At 40.6% G+C, this 26,945-nt stretch overlaps 1 protein-coding gene across 4 annotated transcripts in view; it reads left to right on the forward strand.

Annotated features, from left to right (window-relative positions):
* ptprub (protein tyrosine phosphatase receptor type Ub) overlaps positions 1-26,945 on the forward strand; it is a 150,817-nt gene that overhangs the window by 119,681 nt on the left and 4,191 nt on the right. For 2 of the 4 annotated variants that reach the window (XM_071469198.1, XM_071469200.1), the window contains 14 exons: positions 158-312; positions 892-1,079; positions 7,915-7,987; positions 8,098-8,174; positions 11,088-11,105; positions 12,653-12,689; positions 13,649-13,746; positions 15,221-15,337; positions 16,354-16,508; positions 17,272-17,407; positions 18,167-18,316; positions 20,032-20,346; positions 23,354-23,479; positions 25,567-25,724. In XM_071469198.1, the coding sequence (XP_071325299.1) occupies positions 158-312; positions 892-1,079; positions 7,915-7,987; positions 8,098-8,174; positions 11,088-11,105; positions 12,653-12,689; positions 13,649-13,746; positions 15,221-15,337; positions 16,354-16,508; positions 17,272-17,407; positions 18,167-18,316; positions 20,032-20,346; positions 23,354-23,479; positions 25,567-25,724 (1,803 nt within the window). The remainder of the gene's footprint in view (positions 1-157; positions 313-891; positions 1,080-7,914; positions 7,988-8,097; positions 8,175-11,087; positions 11,106-12,652; positions 12,690-13,648; positions 13,747-15,220; positions 15,338-16,353; positions 16,509-17,271; positions 17,408-18,166; positions 18,317-20,031; positions 20,347-23,353; positions 23,480-25,566; positions 25,725-26,945) is intronic. The other 2 variants (XM_071469199.1, XM_071469201.1) reach the window with 1 other exon arrangement.

The following is a 26,945-nucleotide window of genomic DNA, read 5'->3' on the forward strand; positions in this document are numbered from 1 at the left end:
TTTTTGTGTTTTTTTTTCTGTAAGGTGTTACCTCCCTCTTATCCCCTACTTAACATAATGTTTTCTTTTTCTGCCTCTCTCTGCTTCTGTCTCCATCTGTCTACCATCTCCCCTGTATACCTATTTTCCCTCCATTCCCTTCTTCATCCTTTAATAGGAAACCAGTGAACATGAATAAGACACCCATTACCTATCGGCAGGAGAAGAGCCATATGGGCTCCATGGAGCGCAGTTTCACAGACCAGAGCACCCTACAAGAGGATGAAAGAATGGCTCTTTCCTTCATGGATGCACACACCTGCGGCACACGCAGTAAGATAAATGCACTAAGCCTCACACATGTACAGTGCAGTCTGCACAGACCTACAGGATTACGTTCCAAAACTTGATGTTTGTCATCCTTGACTTTATAATCTCTTTGACCGTCACTCATTCACTCTGTAAATGTCTGGATGACTGGAAGATAGCATGAAAAATATTCTGCAGTAGCTTCAACTATTCACTGCTTGCAGCTGATACACAAAGAACATCATAAAATTGCAAAGAAACGTGAGACTTGCACAGGGGATGTAAAATATTTGAATGATTCAAAAGAAATGATTTATGATTGTTGTCAGTACTTTTCATCTTCATCTCCTTTCTAATATTGTCAGTCTCACAGAAAGGAGAACAAATGCGTTTAGTCTGAAGTTTATGAGAGACAAATCTTATCAAAGTGACACGCCTGTAACATATACTGTATGTCAAGCATGCACTGAGCCATGACTAATAACACCAATGCACAAAGTGCTACAAAAGTTTTTCAACGTTTTATATAATAACCTGTCTCGTACATGAACTTTTCCACCTACAGTTGCACCAAAATTACAAATGTGTCCGTGTTTGGTCTAGGTGATGCTCGCAGTTCAGTGAACGAGGCCAGCAGCCTGCTGGGAGGCTCCCCGAGGCACCAATGTGGGCGTAAAGGCTCCCCCTACCACACAGGCCAGCTCCACCCTGCTGTCCGAGTGGCTGACCTCCTCCAGCACATCAACCAGATGAAGACTGCCGAGGGCTATGGCTTTAAACAGGAGTATGAGGTGAAATGGTGTTATTAAACTCTTCTCTTACACCCTGACAACAGAAGACAACACAGACAGCATTTATTCTTACGCTCTGAGAACATGAAATGAACAGCTGTATGAAATATTATTGCTGCGGGCTCACTAGTGTCAAATCCTATGGACAGTTATGAAAGAGAGGTTTTTAGAGCTCCATTATTACTATTACTAAAGAACAGTGATATGTAAGTTGTCTCTGTTCATACCGTGATTGTATTCTTTGGAAAACAATTGTCATTGTAAATTCAACAGCATGACCAACATACAGCGAGTGAGAGAACTAGAGGCAAGAACACTCAAACTGCAGTGATGTAAATTCAGTAACACAGTTGGAGGCTTATTCACCTTTACTTTAATTTCTATGCTGGAAATGGTAAATTTAACAAGTTTCCCTCAAATCTATGTAACTTACTGAAAGCTTATTTGCTTCTGTGCTGAGGGAGAGAAATGTTTCCTGCATGATGTGTCCCTATAGAAACTATAGAAACTGTTGTGGTAGAAGGACTTTAGAGATGTGGAACTCCAAGGTGTCACTGAAATCGAGTCAAAGACACTTAAACATAAAGTAGCTCTGCCTGGTTTTCTGAGTGATGCACAAGGTCACTTTCTTCATTAAAACTGCTGCTCCTTGGATATGAATAATAGGTGCCTTATTGTTACCTATACAATAGCTAATGTAACTAATCTTTGAATTAATTATCAAACTAAAAGCCTGTAGTCCATCCATCCATCCATCCCTCCATTTTCTAGCACTTCATTAAGATCACACTCTTTTTCTGTGGTTTTCCAGGTGCTTCCATAGCGGCTGGGAGGTATAATCTCTTTTACATGCCCTAGTTATATCCTGAGGTCTCCACTCAGTCCAGTATGCCAGTATAACTGTACAGATGTGTCCCGGGGTCTTCTTTACCAGTTGTCGAGAGCACTCATTTTAGTCTGGAAGAGCAGTGTCTCAACGCCATGGACCCCAAGTTTGTTGAGCTCTTTGCCCTACTGAGGACAGCCACCATGCGTTAAAAAAAATAATAATTTTGGCCTCTTGTTTCTATGATCTCATTCTTTCACTTAAATGCTTGGAGCTTGTTGCCATTGGGGACGTTGTAGCAAAGACAAAGCATTGCTTTCTGGGTTAGCTCCCTCTTCACCATAAGGTTTGGGACACGGCTACGCCGATGTACTTCCATGCCTGGTTAACCTGTGCACTCCTAACACAGCAGAGGAAAACCGGGAAGTTATAAAGGCTGCTGGAGTAGTACTAAAAGAAGTGAAATCATAGCCAGAAGAGATTTTGCAGCACTACTTGGTGCCCCTGGAGGGAATGCAGGTCAGTACCTGGGCTTTCCTCAGCAGGAGCACTTGACCATAATTGGCACCATTGTTATAAGGTGGAAGAAGTATTTGGAACTTCTAAACCTTACAGACAAACCATGCTGCTCTGTGCTGCATTCAGTTCTTGATGATTCTGGGAGGGTCTGAGCCTCTATTCTCAGTAGTAGGAGAATGCACCAGTCAGAGGTGTCCATGGAGAGAGAGACTTATGTCAAGCCCCACACATGAGAAGTGCAGACTTTGTCCTGGACCGGGTTTAAATCTGTCATAGATACCTGACATATCACTGAAAATTGCTAATCCTCTTGGTGGATTTTGAAACTTCTGACAACTTCCAAAAAATCTTGTGGGAGCTGCTGTGTGAGTGATTGATCAACTTTATTATGCCCAAAGGAAATTGATTTGCAGTGTAGACACACGGACACACACACACACACACACACACACACGAACACAAACATACACAGCAAATACAAGTTACAGATATAGTCCCCAAGTAAACAGACAGTGTTATTGATGAGTGCTTCAAGACTATTCGGATGACTCAAAGCTGTGAGTTTAGCTTCTTCAAGGTGGGCACTGGATTCCGTGAAAGATGTATTTTGTCCTTTTGCCAGTTTGTGATACTACTGGACACATGTCAAGACACAATCAAGGGGGTTGGATGGTCAGCTCAACAATACTGAGGCTACCATGGTTGTCCCATCAAGATAGTGATGAAGTGCCTAAAATTGAGTAGTTTGGTTATCTTCATTGGCTGTTAGTAAGAAGGATCATGTGCAGTTACTATATGTTGTGGATAAGTGTTAGCTTGGAGAAGCCATGTTAGTTTGAATTTGCTTGCGTAAGTGGAGGCCATCAATCCTCCAATTCGCAATCATCCAAGCACCCGCTTCACCACCTACTGAAATTAATTAGCAGGGTTAAAAAGGCAGCTGGATCACACTGTTGCTGAGCCTATGAATAAATCATCCTCATTTGGGTCCAAAGAAGACCTCTGTCATGATGGCAGGTCTGATGAGGTTAAACCTCTCTGGAGGTGCCTCTAGCTAGTGAGTCCCTGACCACTGCTAACAGATTGTAGGGTGGCAAATAGAGGAAAGGGGAGTCAGGGAGGGTTGAGTGGGAAGGGAAGAAAGATGAAAGGGTATGGTGAGAAGAGAGCTCTTGGCCCCCATGCCCTGTAACCTCCAAATAACCTCCTCTCAGTAGCAATGTTAGTATTTACCTCCTTCTGCAGAATGTAAATGTAACATAAATGCTCTATAATTCACAAAGGTAACCATCAGATGTTATGCATAAAGCAGCACTGACATGAATGGTGGCCACTAAATGTTGTGTAGTAGGAAGACATCTCACATTGACAAGGTATCGTTCCGCTCTTGATGTTGGCCACAGAAAGAATTTCTTATTCAACTTGTTCAATTTCTCACAGTAGTGATGAAAATATCGAGCATGTAAGATTGATGTAAGACTGATATCTGGAGGTCAGAAGTTGATTGGTCATCGAGTGAGGTTTTGGTCTCATTGGCTTGACTTTCATGAGGAAAAGAATTGCTTTTAGTTCAAACTTGCTATTAATCACTAGCTCACTGTCCAGGAACTTAGCAGAGATTGTTCTGAATGTGCTTGCACCACCACTGCTGTTGTAAATCACTTGAGTTTTCTTGGCAGATCATTGCTTGGTTAGTTTTTTTTTTCTACCAATGCACAATGGAGTTTTAGCCCTGAATTGAACCGTAAGTACAAATATTTTTCTTTTCCAGAACATTGCTTAGCCCCCTCCTGCTGTTGCAGTGGCTGCTATCTCTGGTTGTATGATTCATGGCACATAATGAAGGGCCCAGATCTCTGAATGCTGCTCCCCAGTGGGTTGATTGTGGCTGAGAGCTGAGATCACACCCTGGAGAGACGTCCATCCCTGTCACCCACAGCCTTTGGCATTCATGAAAAAGAGAAAACATCTTTTGTCTCTGGTTCATGGTTTCCCCCCTCTGGATCTCTGCTTGTAGACTCATTAAATTGTCCCTCAAAGGCAAAACACATTCCACTCAAAAAATCAATACACACCTCTTTGTGTTTTTTTCCCTCTGTGCTAGAGTATGTGTTTTGATGGAGTGTCTCTCTCTATTATGAAGGAAAATGATGAGGAGTATCATATTACACTCCCCTGGAAGGTACAGGTTTTTATTTCCCTGAAGAATACCTATGTTCTGTTAAAACATTGATCAAGAATTTACAGTGAGTTGTAAAGGGGCTTGTATGTGTGGCAACTGCTGTCACTGCAGTCATATTGGTTTTAGTTCAAGTGCTTGTGTGTGTTTCCTGAATTATCTCTCTGATCGGCAATAGTGAGTGAACTCAGGAACTGTTCTCTGAGTTTTTACTCTCTCAACAATAAGTAAGGGTGTTCCACAAGGTTCCGTTCTAGGTCCAGTTCTTTTTACATTTCATATTGATAATGCTATTTAATCTTTAACTAACTCCCATGCAATTTGTATGCAGATGTTACAATATTGTATTTTTTTTCAAGCACATGTGAATGGCTGTGGCTCAGGAGTTAGAGCGGGTCATCCACTAATCAGAGGGTGCGTGGCTCGATCCTGGCTCCTCCAGTCCACCTGTCAAAATGTCCTTGGGAAAGATACTGAACCCCAGATTACTTGTGGAGGCTGTTCCATCAGCAGTGTTGTGCAAGTTTACAATTCACAAGAACTAGCTCAAAGTTCAGTTCACAAAGGTTAAAATGAACTAGTTCACGTTCGTAGTTCACAATTTTGAATTTGAGCCAAGTTCACGGTCCCAAAAAAAAACAAACTAGTTCATATTCATGTTGTGAGTTTGATTGAGGTGGAGGAATTTTGCAGCTGTTGGTTTATGGTCTTTACCCATTTTAATGATTTCTTGTGATCATCATTCCTTCAGATATTTCCAAAGACTGGTTGCATGCTTCAACTTAATGTGTCATTTCAAATTAGTTACTGATGTGGCTGTTTATTCAGCTGCCATCTTTTCTTATATCCTTTCTATGCTAATCTAGTGCTATGGACTAGGATGAAATAATAAATAATTGTATTTTTATACTATACTATACTGTAATTATTGTTTTCTTTTACCTTGTATCTTTTATTATTTTGTGTCTTTTTTAGTCAGCTGGCTCTTATTCACAACATCATTGTGAATGAGGACTAGCCCTCAATCATTGTTTTCAAGTTCAAATAAAAAAGGCTAATAATAATAAAAATATTCCTGCTGCAGAAACCTGGGAGTAAACAACAGAAAGCTTTACTGAAGAACTCAAAACTTTCACTATACCTGCAAAGAAGATGGACTCGTTGATTCAAAGTTTAGTTGCAACAGGGGCTACAGATTTAGCCCTGTTTCTTTTAAAAAACAACTACCTCATTCTATCTTTTTGGTAGCACAAAGCAGTTTATTTTATTTTTTGACTAGAATATTATGTTTATGTATGACATCACAGACATCTCAGATTGGATTTTGACTGAATGTGGAGGGATTATCAATCTCATCACTTTTGGCACTTTAAATATTATTTGGGAGAAAAAATGACAGGTCAAAGTGAGATTACATAACAGGTATTGAGTGATACTGAAAGGGACATTGTCTAGGACAGCATACCTACCACTGCTTTGTTATTGCCGGGAAACAATAATGCACATGATAAAATCTATTGGGATCTTGATAGCATAAAGTGCTTTAAAAGTGTAATAGTGTTAATAGTTCAGGACTGCACTTGTCATAATTTCTTTCATCTCATTTTATGTGATCCTCTTAAACAGCCCACCACGCTGATCCCTGCCAATGAGGGTTTCTAATCAATCTTCCGTGGGTCTGTGTTGTTTCCCTTTCCTTCAATATACTGACCCTCTCTCACAGTTTTTCCTTCTTGTTTTTCCTCTCTCTGCTTCTCTCTTCTCTCTAGAGGGCTGAGCAGAGGAGTGGTGGGAGCAGGGAAACAGAGAGAGCTCAGAGGTCTAGTGTCAAAAATGAGGAGGAGAAAGATGGAAGAGGTGGAGAGGGAGAGAAATGATGATGAAGAATGTTGAGGAGAGGTAGGAGAAGGTGACGAGAATGAGGGATTCAGAGAGAGAGAGACAGACCCTGAGAGAGTGCATGAAAAGAAGAGGAAAAAGTGAGGAGGAGGGTGTAATCCCAGGCAGGATTTCACTGGTTCTTGGCTCTCTGTGGGGAGAAGTGCATTGTAATCCCCTGCTCAGCATGCAGACTTGGGCAGAGTTTCACCAAATTCCCCTAGTGGCTAAAAACCACAGGAGGTAGACTGGTATGGGTGGAGGTGTGTGTGTGTGTGTGTGTGTGTGTGTGTGTGTGTGTGTGTGTGTGTGTGTGTGTGTGTGTGTGTGTGTGTGTGTATGTGTATGTGTGTATGTGTGCGTGCTTTGTTCATGGATCTCAAGGGGCTGTTTACAGGCTTAATTTGGCCCCACAGTGGACGCTTAAAAGTGGCTTATGGCAACGTGTGAGAGTAAACACTCACCAGTGCATCCATGCAGACAGGTATATGATGAGTATGATGTGTTATAATACGGCTGAGCAGCCATCCAGCAGGTTCTAGACACTTCCTCTGCCTTCACCTGAAGAAAAGTAATTTCACCATACAGTGATTTGTGTGCTGTATATAGAAACTTTCAGTAAGTTACATAACAGTAAACATCCACAATATTTCATCTCATGACTCATGACGGACGTTTCATGTTTCCAGCTGACTTATTTTGAAACAAAAAACATATAAAAGAGTCTTAAATATGCACTGGACAGCTACATACATGGTATGGTATTAAAAGTCTGAAGCTAAAGGTACAAAAATCTGTCTTGGACAGCTTTGGCTGAGGTTGCTGGAGCGTAAATGTCTCCAAATCCGATAAAGACTAGGAGCTAATAACATTTGCCTAAACTCTGATAGCATCCATCTTCTGCTACTGGAGTTAGAAAGCTACCTAGCCAAACATGGTAATGAGTACAGCTCAGGTCAGAACAGTCAAACGCACTGTTTAATGCACTAATGCATTCCTCACATTTTGTCTCTTGTGTATTTGGTTTTTAGAAGAAAAAAAAAAACACACTACACCAACCTCCAAACTATTTGAATGATAATTATTGCTTCTACCTCTGACCCATGTAGAACACTTTGTGAGACCTGCTCTGCCTCCTTATGTAGACTAAGATATGATTGGATAATCACTGTTTGGGGGAGGGGTTTAGTGACTGGTCAGTTTGTGATTTATGTAATTACCATTGCCTCCATTAGCCTGTGTTGTGAGAAGCTCAGTGGGAATATAGCCACTGGGTCAAAATTTTAAAAACTTGTTAACCATGAAACACAGATTTCCTTATCACCCATAAAACAAACAAAACCATGTGTTGAAGCTGTGGTTAAGTTTATCTTGGATATTTGAATTGTTAATACAGAGAGAAATCTGAAACAAGAGTCTCTTCCTCCCTGTAGAGTTTCTTTGATGGCTGGGACTGCACAAAGAAGAAGGACAAAACCAAAGGGAGGCATGACACCTTGCTAGGATGTAAGTCATCAGAACATATTTTATCATGTATAAAAAATAACAACATAATAAATATTATTCAAATTTTGTATCTCAACATTTCTTTGCTCTTTTGTTTTTTCCTGTCTCAGATGACCGCCACAGAGTCAAGCTCCACCCTCTCCTGGGAGACCCCAACTCAGACTACATCAACGCTAACTACATTGATGTAAGTCTAATCTTGTTTTTCTGCCTCTGTTTGACATGGGATACAAATAGTCAGTCTCTGCTGAGACTCTATCTCTCACACCCTGCAAAGCCACAGTCCATCTCTCTCATTCCTGTAAGCCCACCAGACTGCTGGCCCACTTTCACCTGGAAGCTTTCATCCAATCAAACACCCTTCCGAGCAGTGTTTTGCCAGATGCCATGGCTGTCGATTGCTGCACTGAATCCCTGACCCAGACCTGCTATCACTTTTATTAAAACAGCGTGGAATAAATGCATTTAATGCCTTGCAGAGGAGATCAACCTTTCTGTAAGATGCCACAAATCCCCCTAAATTAAATAGACATGATTGATGTTATTCAATCTCTGGATGGGCCGGGAGGAGATGATCCTTTCCACTGTTCACCTTAACTGTCCACCACACATGCAGTGCCACAGTAACATTCTCACTGATCATATGAAATACATGTATATGTTGCTAATGTGTCTCACACAGTCTCATTCATGTGTGCTTTCATTCATAAAAAAAAAACTAGAGGAGGCTGTGTTTATTCAGGAGAAGCAGAAGTTATTAACAAAAGAAATCAAAAAATGCCATTTTACTAGCCAATATACTGTAGATAGAAACTGGTATTTTGGTCCCCTGTGAATTTGCAGTCGTAGTCCTCAGTTGTTGCTTGTCATTTGAGTTATGTCAGGGGAAGTCTGGCAACCTGATACGATTTCTTTATCTCATAAGATTTATTTTTGCATGCCTCTCATTGGGACAACCGTAAAGTAAATATGGCTCTCTGTGAGAAGATGAGGCAGGCTGATGTACTCCCACTGCTGTTTGAGGTTGATAAGAGATTGAAGGATCAGGTCTCAGTTAAAATGTTTTTAATGTATATATTTGAAGCATAACTGATATATTTTTTTTCAATGAGAGAAAATTACTTGGTGCATAAGTTGCCTTGATTTTGGTTGGATTCCTACTTTAGGACAAATTGTATCATCAAAATGCTTGACACTACAGGGCTTTTTCCCTCTCTTTTATGTCTCTGTAGAGAATGGCTCGAAGCGAGATGCTTTTAGAGAGTTCATTACGATGAGAGGGCATTAAAAACCTGGCTTGCTGTTAGGACTGTAGTTATTGTGAGGGTCTCCATTAGCGTTAAGGGCACAGAGGTGCAGGCATTAGAGGGAAAACACCACTCAGCAGCCACTACAGTGTCGGTGTCAGTGATGTTACTCCCTGACAAAGCTGACCCGGCAAGCTGAATAGTAACTGCGTAGCCACAGTTTGGCATATTTTGGACAGTCTGTGATTATTTCACCAGAGGTTAAATGGAAAAGTTTTCCTCCCTCTGAAACATTATTGGGCTTTCAAAACAGAGGTGGGAAAGTGCAAGTTCTCTGTTTCCTCGCTCTCCGTCATTTAATGTCTGAGTCTTTGCTTGCCTGCGGTGTGTGTTGCTTGAGGAGAAACTTTGCATATGGTTGACAGCTTGCAGAGCAGACCAGCGCGTTGTGTCTGTTGCTAATTTACATTTCATCTGCATCTAAGGAGTAACAGGGCCTTACTGACAAGTGTGCCATGGCCACACAACCAAAAACACATACAAACTTTGTCACACAGGGCTACACTGTTAATCAGTTTTGTCTGCTTAAATGTGACTGGTGTAAATACATTTGTCACCATACTTTGTCATAATTTCTCTCAGTCAGCTTCTTATGCTAGGTAACCAGGACAGAAAGTTCTGCCTCCATAGTTTTTGATTTCACATATTTCCTCGTGCCAGCACAGTTGCTAAGTGTGAGGGCCCACTATTTTTATTTTTTTAGTTTTTGATGATATGCTTGTTGTTACTTAACATAGAAATATGGGACTCTCCCACATGATGTAACAACCCCATGGATTAATGTTATGGCCGCCAGTTTTTATTAGTTCACCTTTGTTTTTAAGAGACACAGTTTGGCCTGGCAGATCAGCTCAAAATACTATTGTACCCATGAGCCTTGGCTGCTGTTGCCATGGAGAAAAAGCCAGTCGGTTGTGGGAATCAGAACGGCAGACATTTCAAAACACTTCGTCACTGAACTTGTAAACAAAACACGACACCATAGCTGCTGAGTTAATCTAAAATTGACCCAGAATTCAGAGATTAATTTAGTTAAGCTGCAGAGTGTATTGTCAATTTTCTCAACACTGTAATCTTTAGCTTCTGCTCCGCCATTAGTGGCACATTTAACAGTATTTTAAGCTCATTAATTGGATATTTTTTACTGAAATGCACCATGGGAGATGTAGCTTAGTGAACTGCCTCCCCTAAAGTTTCTATGTAAAAATGCCTGTACGTTTAACTGCTTGTTAAAGAACCAGATATTTTCTAATGCAGTTGTACTCTTTTTTTTTTTTGTACTGATGAGTCAGGAGAGTTTCATGCCGATCCAAGCTGCAGAACTGCTCCAATCCAGAGTAACATTGTCTATGGGAAAGATAAATGGGACTTTTAATTACAGAACCAGAGATGCCTGAAATAGCTCTCCCCACTTCACAGCTCTATTGGAGTTAAGCAACATTAGAATCAAAGCAGACAGTTGGGGAAGCTTGCTTGTTGTCAGGCCACTGTCAATCAAATCTGATCAAACAACAACCTCGCACTCCTGATGACAGCAAGATTTTCACTTAAATAACGGTAAAAGTAATATACATTTGAAAAAAGCAACTAATAGATTAGAGGAAATGAAACGAGTGCTTTGGCACATAACCCCAGTCCTGCTGTAGTTATATAGACACACACACAGGCACACACACTTCTTCCCATCTGTCTGTAACCATGACTCCTATTTACCAAAAGCTTCTTTCATTAACTAGCCTATATGTCTTCTTTTTCTACTCCCCTTCCCACTTCCTCGACCTTGGACCCTGTAGATTCGGATTAACAGGGAAGTAAGTACTTCACTGCTCGTTCTTCTGCCTGCCATCGCTCTGTTTTTGCTCTTTTCCCCTCTTCTCTTCCCACTTCCCTCTGCTCTTTACACTATCCTCTATCCACAAATGCTCAAAGGTCAGTGTGTTTCAGGTTTGTGCACATTTGAGGACCCTGCTGTCTTCAGTTTGTTAGTTCTCAGAAGTTGCCGAGACTCCAGTTTAGTTGCTCTGCTGACCGTCTTAAGTGGAAGAGTGGTAGCATTCATGCTGTAGTGTTTGGTTAGGGCCAGAGGAATTGTGGATAGTAGGCCTCACAGCACTGGTCATCCATCTCCATTTCAAACACGTCCCCGTTTATCTGACTGGATGCAATTCAGTTTAGCGATCCATCCATGTTGACAGACTCGACATATTAGGAAGATGCCCTCTGCAAAAAGATAAGATCTAGTGTGGATTGCCCCATCAGGCTGATCTGATGAGAGCCGGTGGGCTTGGGAGTTTATTGAGATGATTCCTGACCTGCCTTCTCCACTCCACAGAGTCATGCAAGGTAATTGGAACATCAATTATCCTTCCAGCTGCCCCTCTCAAAATGACAATACACAGTGACCCACAACATCCATGTGGTTTTCCTTTACCTCGTAAAGTGAGATAAGCAGTAGTTATCTTCAGGAAGACTTCCTTTGAATAGTTTGTTTGTCCTTACAGTGCTCCGAGTCCCTCAGGTGGTCCTTGCCGTGTTTATTTCCCTAAAGGCTGTAGAGGTGACATCTCATTCATCATCACCCCATACTCACTGTATGAAAATGTCTGTCATCTATATCAAAGGCTGTCACACCCTTTGATATAAAGGATCTCAGAATACATCACTGTACATACAAGAGTTGGCTCTAGAAAACTGTCTATGTTGTTGATGCTATCATGTATTCATGTGAAACCCGTGTAAGATATTCTTCCACTTGACAAGAATGGGAAAAATCAAGCAGTTTTTTTAAATGGAAAAAAATGTGGTTTCAGATTGTTAATTTATCATCTCAGATATAGTAAATATTGCTTCTTCAATGAAAATTGATTTGTTTTTATGGGACAGCACTCGAGAGAAGGGCAGAGTGAGAGTTTGATAAATAAATCGGACACCTGAAATTGAAGAGTGTGCGCCTTTAGTTTCTTTATCATATCTTTATTAAGCTGTCGCAGGGATTCAGGCATTGTTCAGTCAGCTCGCCCTAGCTCACTTCAGAAATGACTTTTCCCAGGATTCATCAGCAGTTTGTCAAGATGCAGTGTTTACCATGTGTTGCCTCAAATGCTCCAAAATCTGTGGAGTCTCTAAGGGCAAAGACATTGAGTCAGCAATAGGTCAGACAGTGCATGAAAATTACAAAGGAAATGTGATTCATAGTTGCAGGGATTGGGTCAGTAGGAGAGCAAGGATGCAGAGGAGAAGGGAAGTAAAAAAAAAAAAAAACGAAAAAAACGGGTGAGACAGAGACACACCCTCCCATACAGCTGTGCCTGAGGTGCAGATGGCTTACTCAGCATGTCATCCCTCTTCTCTCTTTCAGGGCTACCATCGATCCAACCACTTCATCGCCACTCAGGGTGAGTATCCCAGCAAGGCTATAGTATGTGTTTGTGTGTGTTTGTGTGTGTGTGTGTGTGTGTGTGTGTGTGTGTGTGTGTGTGTGTGTGTGTGTGTGTAGACTCGCTATGGTTGAGGATGGTGTAATAAATTGAGGATGATCCAGCCATTTAGCCTGCTCCTGCACAGTCCCATGCCAAAACCATCTCTCTGGTAAATCCAAAGGTGCCAGACTACCAAACCATGAAGGTTGTGTTAGTGATGTTATTGAATTAATCATGAGAAAAGGTGAATAATTAAACATGTTGATTATAGCTCCCCAATCTCTCTGAAGTGTGGAGCGGTGTGTTCATTTTCAGAGAGAGAACCTGTAGTTCACCTGCTGTTGCTAAAATACAATACTGCTTTTGATGGACAGTTGGAGTCTGTATGTGTGTGACAGTGTTTAAAATTTCCCACCGTTGTTTCTATACCCTAAAGTGTCAGTTTTCAGGGAAACCCATCACAAAGTCACTCAAGGTCCGCTCATCTGCTTACCTTGCACCGACAACCCCCTCTTCCCCCTGTTAGAGAGACAGTGGACGGCAGATGAAACCTGCAAAAAAAAAAAAAAGACATCAGCAGTGTCTTTGTCTATCGGAGCATTTATTTCCTACGTGATCCTCTTCTTAGATTTGTATCTCGCTTCCTTAACGTGTCCTCCTTCAGATGGCAGTGAGTGACTGATGATCCTGTGAGCTTTCATCATAAGCTGCTGTTGTTGTTTTGTCACCCATCGCCACTTCCTTTCTGCCTGGAGTTCCCAATAACTCTATTGATGGCACAATCTTGAGAGATCAGCACCCTGCCATCTGAGGAAGGACACTTAGGTCACAGTAACACGAGATTTCACAGCAGCAAGAACTCCCTTATTGAGAGAGCAAAGCTTTGATGCTGCCATTTTTGTCTCTTTCTGCTATTTTTTCCCTCTTTCCACTAGGACCCAAACAGGAGACTCTGTATGATTTTTGGAGGATGGTTTGGCAGGAAAATTGTTTCAGCATCGTCATGATCACTAAGCTGGTGGAGGTTGGCAGGGTAAGTGATGTGCACTCCCCTCTTCCCCCAACCTTCTCACCTAACTCTTAGCAAGAAAGTGTATTTTTGCAAACTGTCAAACTATTCCTTTAACTATCTGTATCACATTCATCCAGTGGCATTTGAATATCAGGCAGTCTTATTGTTTATTTTTTCATCAAACATATGCATTTTAAAGTATTGTTACACGGATTAGCCCGTGTTTGTCCATCATCATGAAACAGCGACAGTGTGTTATAGAAATCTGCGTCATACGTCCATAAAATGTGCCATAAAATACTTGTGGCGCATATAAACATATTCTAAGCCACATATCTAGGTGTGCCGTCCTTATATACACTGCATGACTACACAGCTTTAATGGCTATGCTGTGGTAGAGCCATTATTTTCCACCTCACATAAGAACCTGAAGCATATGAATTCTGCTCTAAGTACTCCATCCTTTTCAGCCTCAGCAGGAGAAACATATTACCTTAGTGGATGGTTAAAATGACACCATTTTTCTAGCAGTAGCTCTACATCCAATTTGGTTCTCCATCCTGACAATTCAGGGAACAGTCAACAAAATGAGGATGGTCTGTGTGGCTGAATCCAAATAAAACCTCTATTAAATGAAAAAAATCGCCTCCTTTGTGCCTGATGCTGGTGAAAAAAAATTGCTGCCCTCCTGTTGATTATGCTTCCCACCATTATGTGATTATTGTGTTTTTCTTTTCTTTGCCCTCCAAGATGAAAAATCTGCAGAGGAGCAGACTGTTTTTGTTCTTCTGCAGCGTTTGAGGTGTACCCATTGTAGGTTTTCAACTTATTTCACAGCAATATTCCTCTGTTCTAGTTAAACTAACAAATTAAGTTAATATTTTTTATCATCATCACTTTATTATAATGAGACAGATAATCTCTTTTGCTGTTGAATAATTAGCTAAAACTAATCTTGTGAGATGTTATTACAATATCTAACAACACAATTGCTCTGACTCTAATGCTTACATTTTAAATACAATGAAAACTACTTCCATACAAATACAAAACTGGCCCAAGGAATGGTGCAAAGATGACAATAACACCTTTGTCAACTGTCTTCTCTAAGGATGCAACCCCTGATATGAGACACAGAGATTGTTGCATAAAATTGATGGTATGATAATGTTATTTACTTAAATTGACATAGTGACAAAGTTTGTCGACAAGAGGAGGAGATTTAGAGAAATTGCTCCTGAAGACCTGTTATGTTCAATCATTTTGACCTTTTTTAAGTCGGGGTTATCCTTAATGTCAGGGGATGGAGGAGATTTGAGTATACAGCATTTTTGAAAAACAAGGTTGAAACAGTGGAGAAATTTCTGGAGATTTAACCTTCAAAAACTGTATCAAACAGATTAATTCATGTTACACCTTCTACAGTTTTGCAGGTGTATTTTCCAGGAATGTCGACGTGAGGTTTCACTCTGTTGCTTCACTGTTTTTAAACAGGTGAAATGCTGTAAATACTGGCCTGATGACAGCGAGATGTACGGTGACATTAAAATCACTCTGCTTAAGACAGAGACACTGGCTGAATACACAGTTCGAACCTTTGCCTTGGAGAGGGTGAGTTTATCTAAGATTTACATTCTTTTGCATTTGTTAATGCTTGTTATAATATGCTCAGTTTCACTAGTCTTTCAGGGTAGAAATCAATATGCAATGTTGTGTTTCTCAAAACTAATAATCTTTCTGTCGCTTTCTGTGATTTATTGATGAACATAAGTTTGCTATGTTTTCCTGTTACCTGGTAAAGCAAGGATTAAAATTAGAACTAGTACATTAATAGAACGGATTAGATACTTGGCAGGACTTAGTGCTGATGGGCTTGAGGTGCAGATTTTAAATTTAGAGGAATTAACACCAGTAGCTCTGTGAACACCCCTGCCGTCTTTCCAACATAGCTGTTGCAGTGTTGTGCCCCCAGTGGCCTCCATCCTGTCAATCTCTCAGGGGATCTCTCTTTAGATGGGCTCAGAGCAACACTGGAATGACAGTGGCACAAACACAGCATTATCATCACACCGTCACAGTCGCTCTCCATGGGCACACGCTGCCGCTTATTCAAATCGGCACAAATTTGGGAGCTGGTGACAGCTTGTTTTTCCATAGCGCTTTTCCTTTCTTTTTTTGGAATTCTGTCTTCAACAAATCTTTGCTTTGCATGGCTTTACTTTGTCATCTCTGTACAGAAGAAATTGTTGTGTGACTGCAGCAGCCTCCCAGCAGAGAGGAGAAACCTCCCAGCCCTCCCTGAGCTCTGAGAGCCTCAGTAATTCCTTTCTGTGTATCTGTCACACTGTAGCTGCTACTTGCATGTGATGCCCAGAGGCCTAACTGTCCTAGAGGACCTAACACCCCACATAAATAATGTCCTGGTTGTCCTCACATTGAACCGCAAAATGCGTGACCTCTCTCATGGAATTGAGGGGGGGGGGGGGGCTTGAAAAGATGGGAGCGAGTAATGTAATGTAAGTAATGGCGAGGATGTAATAATGGCCTGTATGCTACTGTGGTTATGATTCAGGCCATAAATGTAGTGTTTTGCATGTAATGCTAATGTGTACTGTTTTTGTTGACAGAGAGGATACTCAACCAAGCACGAGGTGCGTCAGTTCCACTTCACATCCTGGCCTGAGCACGGTGTGCCCTATCACGCCACTGGACTGCTGGCCTTTATACGAAGAGTGAAAGCCTCTACGCCTCCTGACGCTGGCCCCGTGGTGGTCCACTGCAGGTAACAAGATGCTTAGCAACTGCCATAATCTGTAATGCTATAAAACCATCTCTTATTGTTATTCATTTTTCTGAGCATGATTAATATGTAATATATTGTAATAGATTTGCAATCAATAATAACCTCTTTTGAGAGAATCCATTGGCTACTTTTTGTTAGCCTCGCAAGCTAGGCTACTTGTCTTGGAAAATCAATTTAAAAACGTGCTACATCTCACATAATAAGAGGGATGAGATTTCTTTCTAAATCAACTTGTCACGTCTCTTTTACCTCTTTGTGTTACATAGAAAGCAACATTGCCTCTGTCTGTCTTCATATGCAATCTCAGGTAAAATAAAATCTAAATGCAGAGACAGTGATTAGATGAGGAACAATCCTGATGCTAAATAAAGACTAAATAAAGACAAACTATGATATTTTTGCCCTTCATGCTAATTAGATTTGAAATTTAATTAGATTTTGAAAAAAGTTTTCAATTATTACCTAGCAAAGTGGCAGTGAGCACAGTGTAGCCTAGCTTGCCCATTTGGCCACTAGCACTAGTTCTAGCTTTGCAAATTCCAACTGTCACATGACCCTTGCCTCGTACATTGCAGTAGCCTTCAAGACTCTCCCATTTTCTTTTAAATCAAGTAGTGCTAATTACTTTGCTTCTGAGCACACACTTCATTCTCAAAACCATATCAGAAACTTGAAATAGTGACTGTAAAACTATGCATGATTCCTCATGAAAGATGTTTTGTTTTTTGTTTTTTTATTCCAGTGTGGGGGCGGGCCGCACCGGCTGCTACATTGTGCTGGATGTCATGTTGGACATGGCCGAGTGTGAAGGCGTAGTGGATATCTACAACTGTGTCAAAACCCTTTGCTCACGACGCATCAACATGATCCAGACAGAGGTCAGGTTAATCGCACGGCCAGGAAACCCCTTCACATTCAAACCAAGTCTAATTTCTTTAAATTTTCTTGCATATATATTTAGGAGGTAACATCAGTGGACATAATAGCATAACCTCTGTCCTCTATGGAGAACCTCTGAAGAGTCAGCTTTTAAAGCATTTGTTTTTCCCTCCCGTTGTTTGGAAATTCAAAGAGCAAGGGGGATGTATTATCATACTTCCCCTCTGGGACTTATGTAAAGGTCATTGCAATAGTTTTAGAGAATATACTCACATTGTCTCTCAGTGTGCTTTGTAGACATGGACGCTGTTCTTTAGATGTGAAGATAATTTGCATATTCACCCCTTATTATGTAAATCCAACACTTAGCTGTTTATTACATTTGTAGCAGGGGTGCTGTAATTAAATGCACACTGCATGTGTTTGTTTACTAAGGAAATATTTATTTATTCCCCAACAGCTTTGATACACCACAAACATTATGGCACATGTTTAATTCAGAATAAGGCAGGTTATGAAAAATCTCTGCCGTTGTTCATATTGTTTGTTATTTATTTACATCTACATATGTTCGTAACAGTTCCTCAAAGACCTGATTATAATCTTCTTCTGTCTTAACCTGCCTCCTTTTCCATGTCTGTTTCTCTGTTTGCAACCACATACACTATAACGCGTTACCTGAAACCCACTAGATTGCATATGTATCCCTACACGTATACATATACAGCACTTCATCATGTTACCTGTTGTCGCTTCAGGAGCAGTATATTTTTATCCACGATGCCATTCTGGAGGCCTGTCTGTGCGGAGAGACGGCCATTCTGGTGAACGAGTTTGCCGTCACCTACAAAGAGATGCTGCGAGTTGATTCCCAGAGTAATTCCTCTCAGCTACGGGAAGAGTTCCAGGTCAGTCTTGTGCTGGACAGTGGAGGAGCAGGACCTTGATCAATTTTTAAGCAAAGTTTGATTTTGTTGAAATGTGCAGCCATTAAAATATGAAACAGGCAAACTCATATTCTTAATTACACAGCCCAAACACAGTAATTTGCATTCATAATGCAGTTTATTTTAATATCGTCAACACAATGTCTTCACTTATCTTAATGGAATCTAATACCTGAAGCACTTCAGCTGCTACAGTTAAAATTCAGTAAGAACAATAATACTACTACTTCTACGAGTATTACTCCTACTAATGGTACCACAGTACTACTGATAGTTACACAAATGAACAGCGCAGATATTTCATCCCTCTGTGCATGTAAAACACTATTTATAACTTTTAACTCTAACAAAAGTAATATTAACAGATGTTGACGTTTTAAATCTGATGGCTTGAATACAAAGTTGATAGGTCATACAGTCACACCTATAGACAACCATAGTGTTGATTCACTGTGTACAATTTGGGGAGTGTTGTATTGTACATTGTATCTGTGTTGCATATATTCTGTCGTGTGCTGTATGCTGTAGTTTCTCAGTTAAGTTAAAACAGCCTGTTTGGGATTCACATAGTTGCATAAACAGATGATGACTACATCTGCTCTGTTGTGGAAATATCCTTTATAGCACAGACATTTTAAAATTAACAGTGTGCAGAAAGGAATAGACTAATGGATAGCAATGGGTAAGCATCCATATATGCGTGTGTGTGTGTGTGTGTGTGTGTGTGTGAGTGTGCATTTGTGCAGGATGATGTTTGTTTCCCCTTTGATTCTGTGTGACTGTCATTGAAATCATCTTCCTGGTTTGTAGGAATGTGGTCTCGGAACATTTTATTAGATGTTGATTAGGAGAGAAGAGAGCCAGCTGTGTTCCCACATGCTTTACCTGCCTCATCCACCTCCCTCTGCTGCAGCTCTCAGCCAGCAGCCGCATTGATTCCAGGTTTAGCATTTCAAAGTAACACAGGAAAAGCTCCTCATACTCCTCTGTTAATTTTACACTGTTTTATCCTCATATACTACACATGAATTGTGATCGATTTTTGATTAGGGAATGGTACAGTAGGTGGGGGTGCGACACAAACTTTGTTTTTCATAAAGGAAAATGTTACATGCCTCTTTTTGCTCTTGTAAGTTTATCCAACTGAACATTGTTGTTGAAAGCCTCTCCACCACCCAATGAGCGCTGTGTTTGCTTTTTACTCTGTCAACTGCAGACAGCAAACAGCAAACTGGTCATACGGAGATCAGCAAGTCACAGATGTATTATTTATGCAGTATATTAATGATCCAAATATTTTTTCAAGTTGTCTAATGTAATTACAGCTAAATGAACAGAGAGTTCATCAAAGAAAATCGCTATGCAATATTTCCTTTTGAGTTTTTTCTTTTTTTAACTTCATTACATTCCCTCTTATTATGCAGTTGGCCTAATTTATGCTTTATTCTTTTAAATGAGTTTGTCAGCATTATGTTCTGAGTATTAAAGATTCTTTCAATTAACATTATTGGATTCTTGGCATCCTCTCCATTCCCAGTCTTCTGTCTGATTGAATTATTTTTCTTCCTTCTCCTCCACTCTAACATCTCACGGCTGCCATCTTTTAAACGTTCTCCTCAATTTCATGTTGTGTTCTCCTCACTCTCATCTCAACTCTTTAACATTTCCATTTGCAGACGCTCAACTCTGTGACTCCCCACTTGGATGTGGAAGAGTGCAGCATTGCTTTGTTGCCCAGAAACCGAGAGAAGAACCGCAGCATGGATGTTCTGCCGCCTGATCGCGCCCTGGCCTTCCTGGTTACGACAGAAGGGGAGAGCAACAATTACATCAACGCTGCTCTTGCAGACAGCTTCCATCGGCAGGCTGCTTTCATCGTGACCCCTCACCCTCTGCCCGGCACCACGGCGGACTTTTGGAGGCTGGTCTTTGACTACGGCTGCACAGCAGTGGTCATGCTCAACCAACTCAACCAGTCAAACTCTGCCTGGGTAAGGTCGAGCCTTATATACTGTTTTATTGCCATTGATTTGTTGACGCAATACATAAAAAGAGACTTCAAAAAATGTTTGAGTTCACTCACACAGGAGTCACTGTTTGCTGTACAAGTTTTCACTCACAGTTTAGAGGTTATCTGAACTTTACTTGAGACTTTTTTGACATACCCTCCCCTCACTGTTTCTGTATCTTACACTGCTTGGGATTAGTTCCTTCATGCTATTTTGTTGGGCTTTGATCCCTGACCACATTGATCTCAAGGCATGACTAGATAACGCCCGCCCCAGTTTTTCCTTCCCCCCCTTTAAGTTACATCTCTGGAGAATAGGCTTGCTTTACCCTCCAGCCACATCTCAGGGTTCTTTTTGTTGGCGTCCCACTTTTTCTCATGAGCATATGTCTTTCTCTGTACTGCAATATTCTCTTTTAACACTTTTAATAATAGCAATAGTAATGAGTGGAAACATCACACTAGATTCAAGTTCAAGATTGTAAACACAAAGAAACACTAAGAGCAAATGATTAAAAGAATGTCATGAATACATTCTTTGGAGGAGATTGTAAAGCGGTTTCTATCCTGAGCGTCTATGGGAAGCTAATTCATATTGTTGGAGCTCTGACAGCAAAGCTAGAGCTGGTAAATGAGGACTGAAGGGCTCTACCAGATAATCAGGTGCCATACTCAAGAAGGCTTTAAAAGTCAGCAATTGGTCTTAAAGTCTGTTCTAAAATCTATAGGCATGGAAATATAATAATAACTCTTTTGAACACATTGAGCTTTTCTATAATTTTCTGATTAAGACAGAAGAATGGATTATTACAATAATCAAGCATGGATGGAATGAAAGTGAGTAAAATAGTTTGAGTGTCATTAAAAGAGATGAATGATTTAATTCTCCAGATATTTCTCAGGTGGGAGAAACAGGACTTAACAAGCCTACAGTAGTAATATGTGAATCAGGACTAAGACTGATCCAATATAAGTGTCAGATTTTTAGCAGAAGATTTTATAGCATACTCTATTAAAGAGCCAAAAGCTGGCACAACTTGACTACAGACGTGTACAGCCAATAATTAAAATCTCCGTTTTGTTGGAGTTAAGCTGAACAAGCTTGGCAGCCTTCCAGGTTTCAATTGCAGATTAACAGTTATGCAGAAATGACAATGTTGCTGAATAATTCAATAATGTTGGGACAGGTGCAACTGGGTATCATCACTGTGGTAATGGAAATGCTGTCTAACAAGACGAGCCTGAAGAGAACATGGAAAGAAGAAATAAGATTGGACCCAAAGTGGATCCTTGTGGGACACCACAGAGGGACACTGGGGATATGGGAGTCCTTTCTTGTCAGACACAACAAAATCAACAAGGTCAACAAATAAAACCAATTGCGGACAGTTCTGGAGGTACCTCAACCTCTGAATGAACATCACTTTATGTATAATATGTATATATCCATGTCAGAGATCAGGAATATAAGCACAGGGCATTAGCTAACATAGGCCTTCATCAATATATCATCTGACAAGGGCAATCTGCAGTACTTATGTCTCATCTCATATTACCTTGTATTTACACCTGTATAATTAATAAGTGTATGAATTACAGGTGACTCACAGAAATCACTTGCAAAAAGCCAAAGAAACTGAAGATGATCACTTATACAGAATCTAGGTTTTTAGGCATAAATGCAACATTTACAAGCTTTGTGGAGTCAAACTTTAAATATTAACCATGTGAAATATGTATAACATTGTATCACATCCTTGGAAAGGAAGGTCTTACTCTAAATTATGAATCATTTTTTGTCCAAGGTCTAACTTAGATTGTTGTATAATCAGTCCACAATAGTTTTTCTCTGTTTCTTGGCCAATGCTCCTCTGGTGTAGATATAATTAGATATTGACTGTAACTAGTAGCAGTGAGACCATTACTAGTGGTTCTAAAGGGTCCATTATGGAGTCTTCTAAATCACCAGAAGATAGATAGTTATTTGTGCAGTGTGATTTGCATCTTGAAGTTGAAGACTCTCTGAGTCATCTTTAGTGAAGAGGGACAGAACAGAAGTGGATTTGATCCTCGCCATTGACTGCATATTAATTCTGAATAGAGACAGAACCAATCTAGTGTCGTTTAAACAATCTCCATCTATTTAATTATTTTAGTCTAAAAATGATTAGGTATTAGTCTCTGTGGCTCCACACCTCATTCATCACTGTGCATTGAATTTAAGAAATTTGCTTAAAGCATATAAACAGCTGAGTAATGTTGACTGTTTTCACAGTAATTCATTGCTACCTAACACTCATGTTAACACCATTCTACCAAAAGATATTTGTCAAAATCAGTAAACCACTAACATGAACCTGGAAGATCCTTGAGAATTAAATGTATAAAGTTAGTGCTTTTGTAATGGCTTTTCTGCATGCTGTTTTGTAACACCCTATGCAGTCTGGTGACAAAAAAAAAAAGGAAATGTTAGGTACGACTGTCGAATTCCACTTTCCACTCACCACCTTAAAATGTTTTTCATCTTGTTTCTTCCACTGCAATTCAATCCTTTTTGGGTCTTGCCTGAAAATTGAGTTACAGCCAATTTAAGTTGTTCGTTGCAAGATCTTGTTATGAACTCTGTTGTAGAGTTCATTTATAGCACTGGAGCACTCTGTCTCCCTCTTGTTGCAGTGTCTCAAAGCACATTATGTCTCTCCTTCCCTGTGTCGCTTTTCTTCCCTTACACACTAACACCACTGTGGTTATTGTTGTTTTTATACTTGTGCGTCAGTCTAGCTCCTCAACTATATTCTCTTCTTTGTATAACACGACATGCATGAAGACTGTGCACACTCACACACACACACACACACACACACACACACATACACACACTGATCAAAAGTTATAAGAGCAAAGGCAACAACTCCTGAAGAATGCATTAGTTCAAGTACTGTATGTGCCATATGTCATCACTGACAAAACAATCTCCCCTCTACCTGCAGCCATGTGTTCAGTACTGGCCGGAGCCTGGTTTACAGCAGTATGGACCCATGGAAGTGGAGTTTCTGTCCATGTCAGCAGACGAGGATGTCATTACTCGTCTGTTTCGGGTCAAGAACGTCACGAGGGTGAGTCAATACGGTGCCAAAAAAACCCCTGCTCAGGACATGTTTTCCATTCAGTGGTATTTCACAAATGATAACTCAAACCTCATTAACGCATTAATGCATTAACTGGGGCAGTGTTTAGCTCAGTGGGTAGAGCACCCCGCCCCATGTGTTGAGGTTGTAGTTTTCACTGCAGGCAGCCCCGGTTCGAATCCCACTCCAAGTGGCCCTTTCCTGCATGTCATTCCCCCTCTCTCTGCCTCTCCATTTCCTGTCTCTCTCTATCAATAAAGGCATAAAGGCCAAAAAAATAAAAAATTAACTGTGGTCCTCACTGGTAATTCAGGTGTGACATTTTACCTAAAGTACATGTAGAGCTGCCACCTGTAATGTGCATCTAAAAAGCTGACACAAGTCCTCAAAGTCAAAGTGCTACAGGCATGGCTGTTATAATACTGTGTACCTGAGACCTTCAAATGATGATCTGAATTTCTATACAGCTTTGTGTATGTGCGCAAACTCAAAGGCTGAATGCTTCGCTTGATTCTGGTTGTGTGCCTCTGCATCGTTATCTGTCTGTATTGCTTTCTTATGCATACACAACATAAATTCTCTAGTGTAAGCCTCATGGGATGCAGGAGGTTGTCATATAAATACACTCTAAAATATCATCTGGAGATTTGTACTGAAAACAATGACAGATCAGTAAAAACCTTATTCATAGACTGTGTTATACACACTACAAAGGACATTGTTTTGATATTCAGCAGTCCGGAAAATTGAACCAGAACCACCAGTGTTTTCATAAGATGTTCCCTCAAGAGCGATACATATAATAAGAACTTTCAATGTAAAATGCAAGAGAAGCCCATTGACATGCATCCAATAAAGGTCAGTCTCTCCCTTTTTCAATTTCTTCTTGTCATTACCTAGATAGGCGTCTTCCCTATCTTAGGTGCCAGTTAGCATACATAAGAGGGGATTTTCGTCATCATAATGCATGTCATATTTTCATTTGCAAGATACAGTTTTCAGGCAAAGCAGACTTCCTTTTGATTTGGTCATAACGCATGTCACACTTCAAAAAGTAGAAAATTAGACAGAACTCATGAAATTTGCTAAAAAGAGGCACTGAGGCACTTCTGTCCTGCTAGAGGGAGCAGAGGGGATGTCAGAGTATATATATATATATATATGTATATATATATATATATACATATACGTATAAGTGTGTGTAGAGTCATTTTGACTTCACACACATTGTGTTGATTGTGTGCGTGTATGCAGGTATGATTTTATGCCGGAAATTTGCATAAGCACATGCATGTATTCTGCTCAGGATCACTGTCAACCAATTATTGAAGGAATCTGTATGCAAGGCGTTTATTGCAAGGCTTCCATTATAAGCAGCAAGACAGGCAGTGCCCAGAACTTCCTTTCTTGATAGGCATCCTCACCTCCTCTGTCAGCTGCCCTTGTCATTCCCCTTTCTACCTATGGCACCTTTTTTTTCTACTCAGTGCACGGCACTGTCAAGGAGAGGGCAACTTAACACAGCATGTGAGGAATAAAATCACACAGAAATAACACACACCTCTCCTTCTGAGTGCCCCTCTCTCAGTGAATTAGTGTGTCTTTTTCCTATGTGTGACAACGATATACAAGGGTAGGGAGTAAAAGTCAAAGAAGGTGCATTGTAAGCATATGTATGTGTGGTTGGGAACGTAGTACAAAAAAATGTACATTGTGTAAATCCCACCTCCGCTGAGGCAATTCCTTCATACATTTTTGGTGTCTTTGCCAGCTCAATTTGCATGACTTACAGTTCTCCGTTGGTCCTTAAGTATTAGGTTAGGTTCTACAGGACAAGGTTATGAACACACAGGGACCTCTCTCATACACAGCTTGGATCCCACTTACACCTGCAGACCCATATATCTCAAAGTCAGTATGCTGAGTGAGCACAGCTGAGAGTGCCAGCACGCAGCCAGGGGAGCACTCAAACACGGCTGTTAACTCGCACACAAAGAAATACTGAAACAAACACAGAAAGTGTAATACACACACACGGATTCCATGTGTTTTATGTTTTCATGTTACATGTGAAGCTCCAAGAGGGACAGCTGGTGGTGTGTCAGTTCCAGTTTCTGCGCTGGTCGGCCTATCGTGATGTTCCCGACTCCAAGAAGGCTTTCCTAAACCTGCTGGCTCAAGTGCACAAGTGGCAAAGAGAGTGTGGAGAAGGACGCACTGCCGTCCACTGCCTGTGAGTAATCTCTTAGCAACATGCATCATATACTGGAAATTAAAATAGAAAGCCGAAATAAATTTAATTTCTCCCCGAAAATCTGTGAGACTGTGAAATAGGGCTATTGAAGACTGACATTTAAAAGTGCATTTAAAATCAAAAGCTTATTCACAGAGGGGAGCATCACAAAAATGTCGGTTAAAACATGTTAAATCAAGAGCACATCTGTTTGATGATGAAGCAGAGACTGTGGTATGTCTCATGTCTTTGGTGTTTTGTGTGGTTTGGTGCAGTGAGATGTAGTGCAAAGTATTTTTCCATGTCAGTATTTTGTAATGTAGAAAATCAAATTGTGGTGTAATGTGCTTTGCTGTGGTGTAGTGCAGTGTGTGGTGTTATGTGCTCCTCTGTTGTCCTAAGCCCCTGGAGCGCACACTCGCTGATGAATATGAATGGGCCGTCCAGCTCATTGCCAACCCGTCACACGTTCATCCCTGCCGCCCCCATCCAAAAGCACATCAGTCAGCGCTGTCACACAGTGTTACCCACGACAACCAGGGAAGAGATTATGGAGATCAAATCAATTACGGCTTAATACAGAATGCGATGGTTCTCACTACAGTAAATCCAGGACTGCCAAAGCACTGACGACGATTGATTACCGTAATATTGCTTGTGTACGCTGCAGAGGCTTCTATGCCCACCTTTGCTGCATCTGTCTCAGGAGAGAGGAAGTGGATTGTCCTCCAGTAGTTTATTGATATTGCCTTTCATTTATGATGACCAGGACGATATTTCCGAGGAAATGTCACTGTGCTGTTATTTCTCAATTTCCTCTTTCTCACAGCTTTTCTCATCTAGCTATTCTTGTGATCAACAACAACAACAAAAACAATGTTATCAGATTACATTAAATTCTGCCCTGATTATATTTTATTATAGTCTTCCAGAACCCACTTAAACAAACTAGAGGACCCATTCCCACTGGAGAGGGATATATATTTGTATATAATGCAATTGTATATACTGGACATGTACAGTGCATGCTCATGCAACATTATAGGATTTGAGCCAATTAAAAACTGGATGTGGGTTGCATCACACTGACAGTCAAGGTCCAAAACTAAACTGCAGCTAATGCAAGGCCGCTGGCGTGGTTGTAGACTCTTAAGTTAATTAATCTATTATGTAATTTGTGCACTTTGAAATAGCTTTTGTTTTAAATGTGCTATATTATTA

The sequence above is a fragment of the Trachinotus anak genome, unplaced genomic scaffold (genome assembly GCF_046630095.1).
Source record: "Trachinotus anak isolate AG129_WGS33_773 ecotype Australia unplaced genomic scaffold, CSIRO_AGI_Tana_v1 ptg000032l, whole genome shotgun sequence".
NCBI lineage: Eukaryota > Metazoa > Chordata > Actinopteri > Carangiformes > Carangidae > Trachinotus > Trachinotus anak.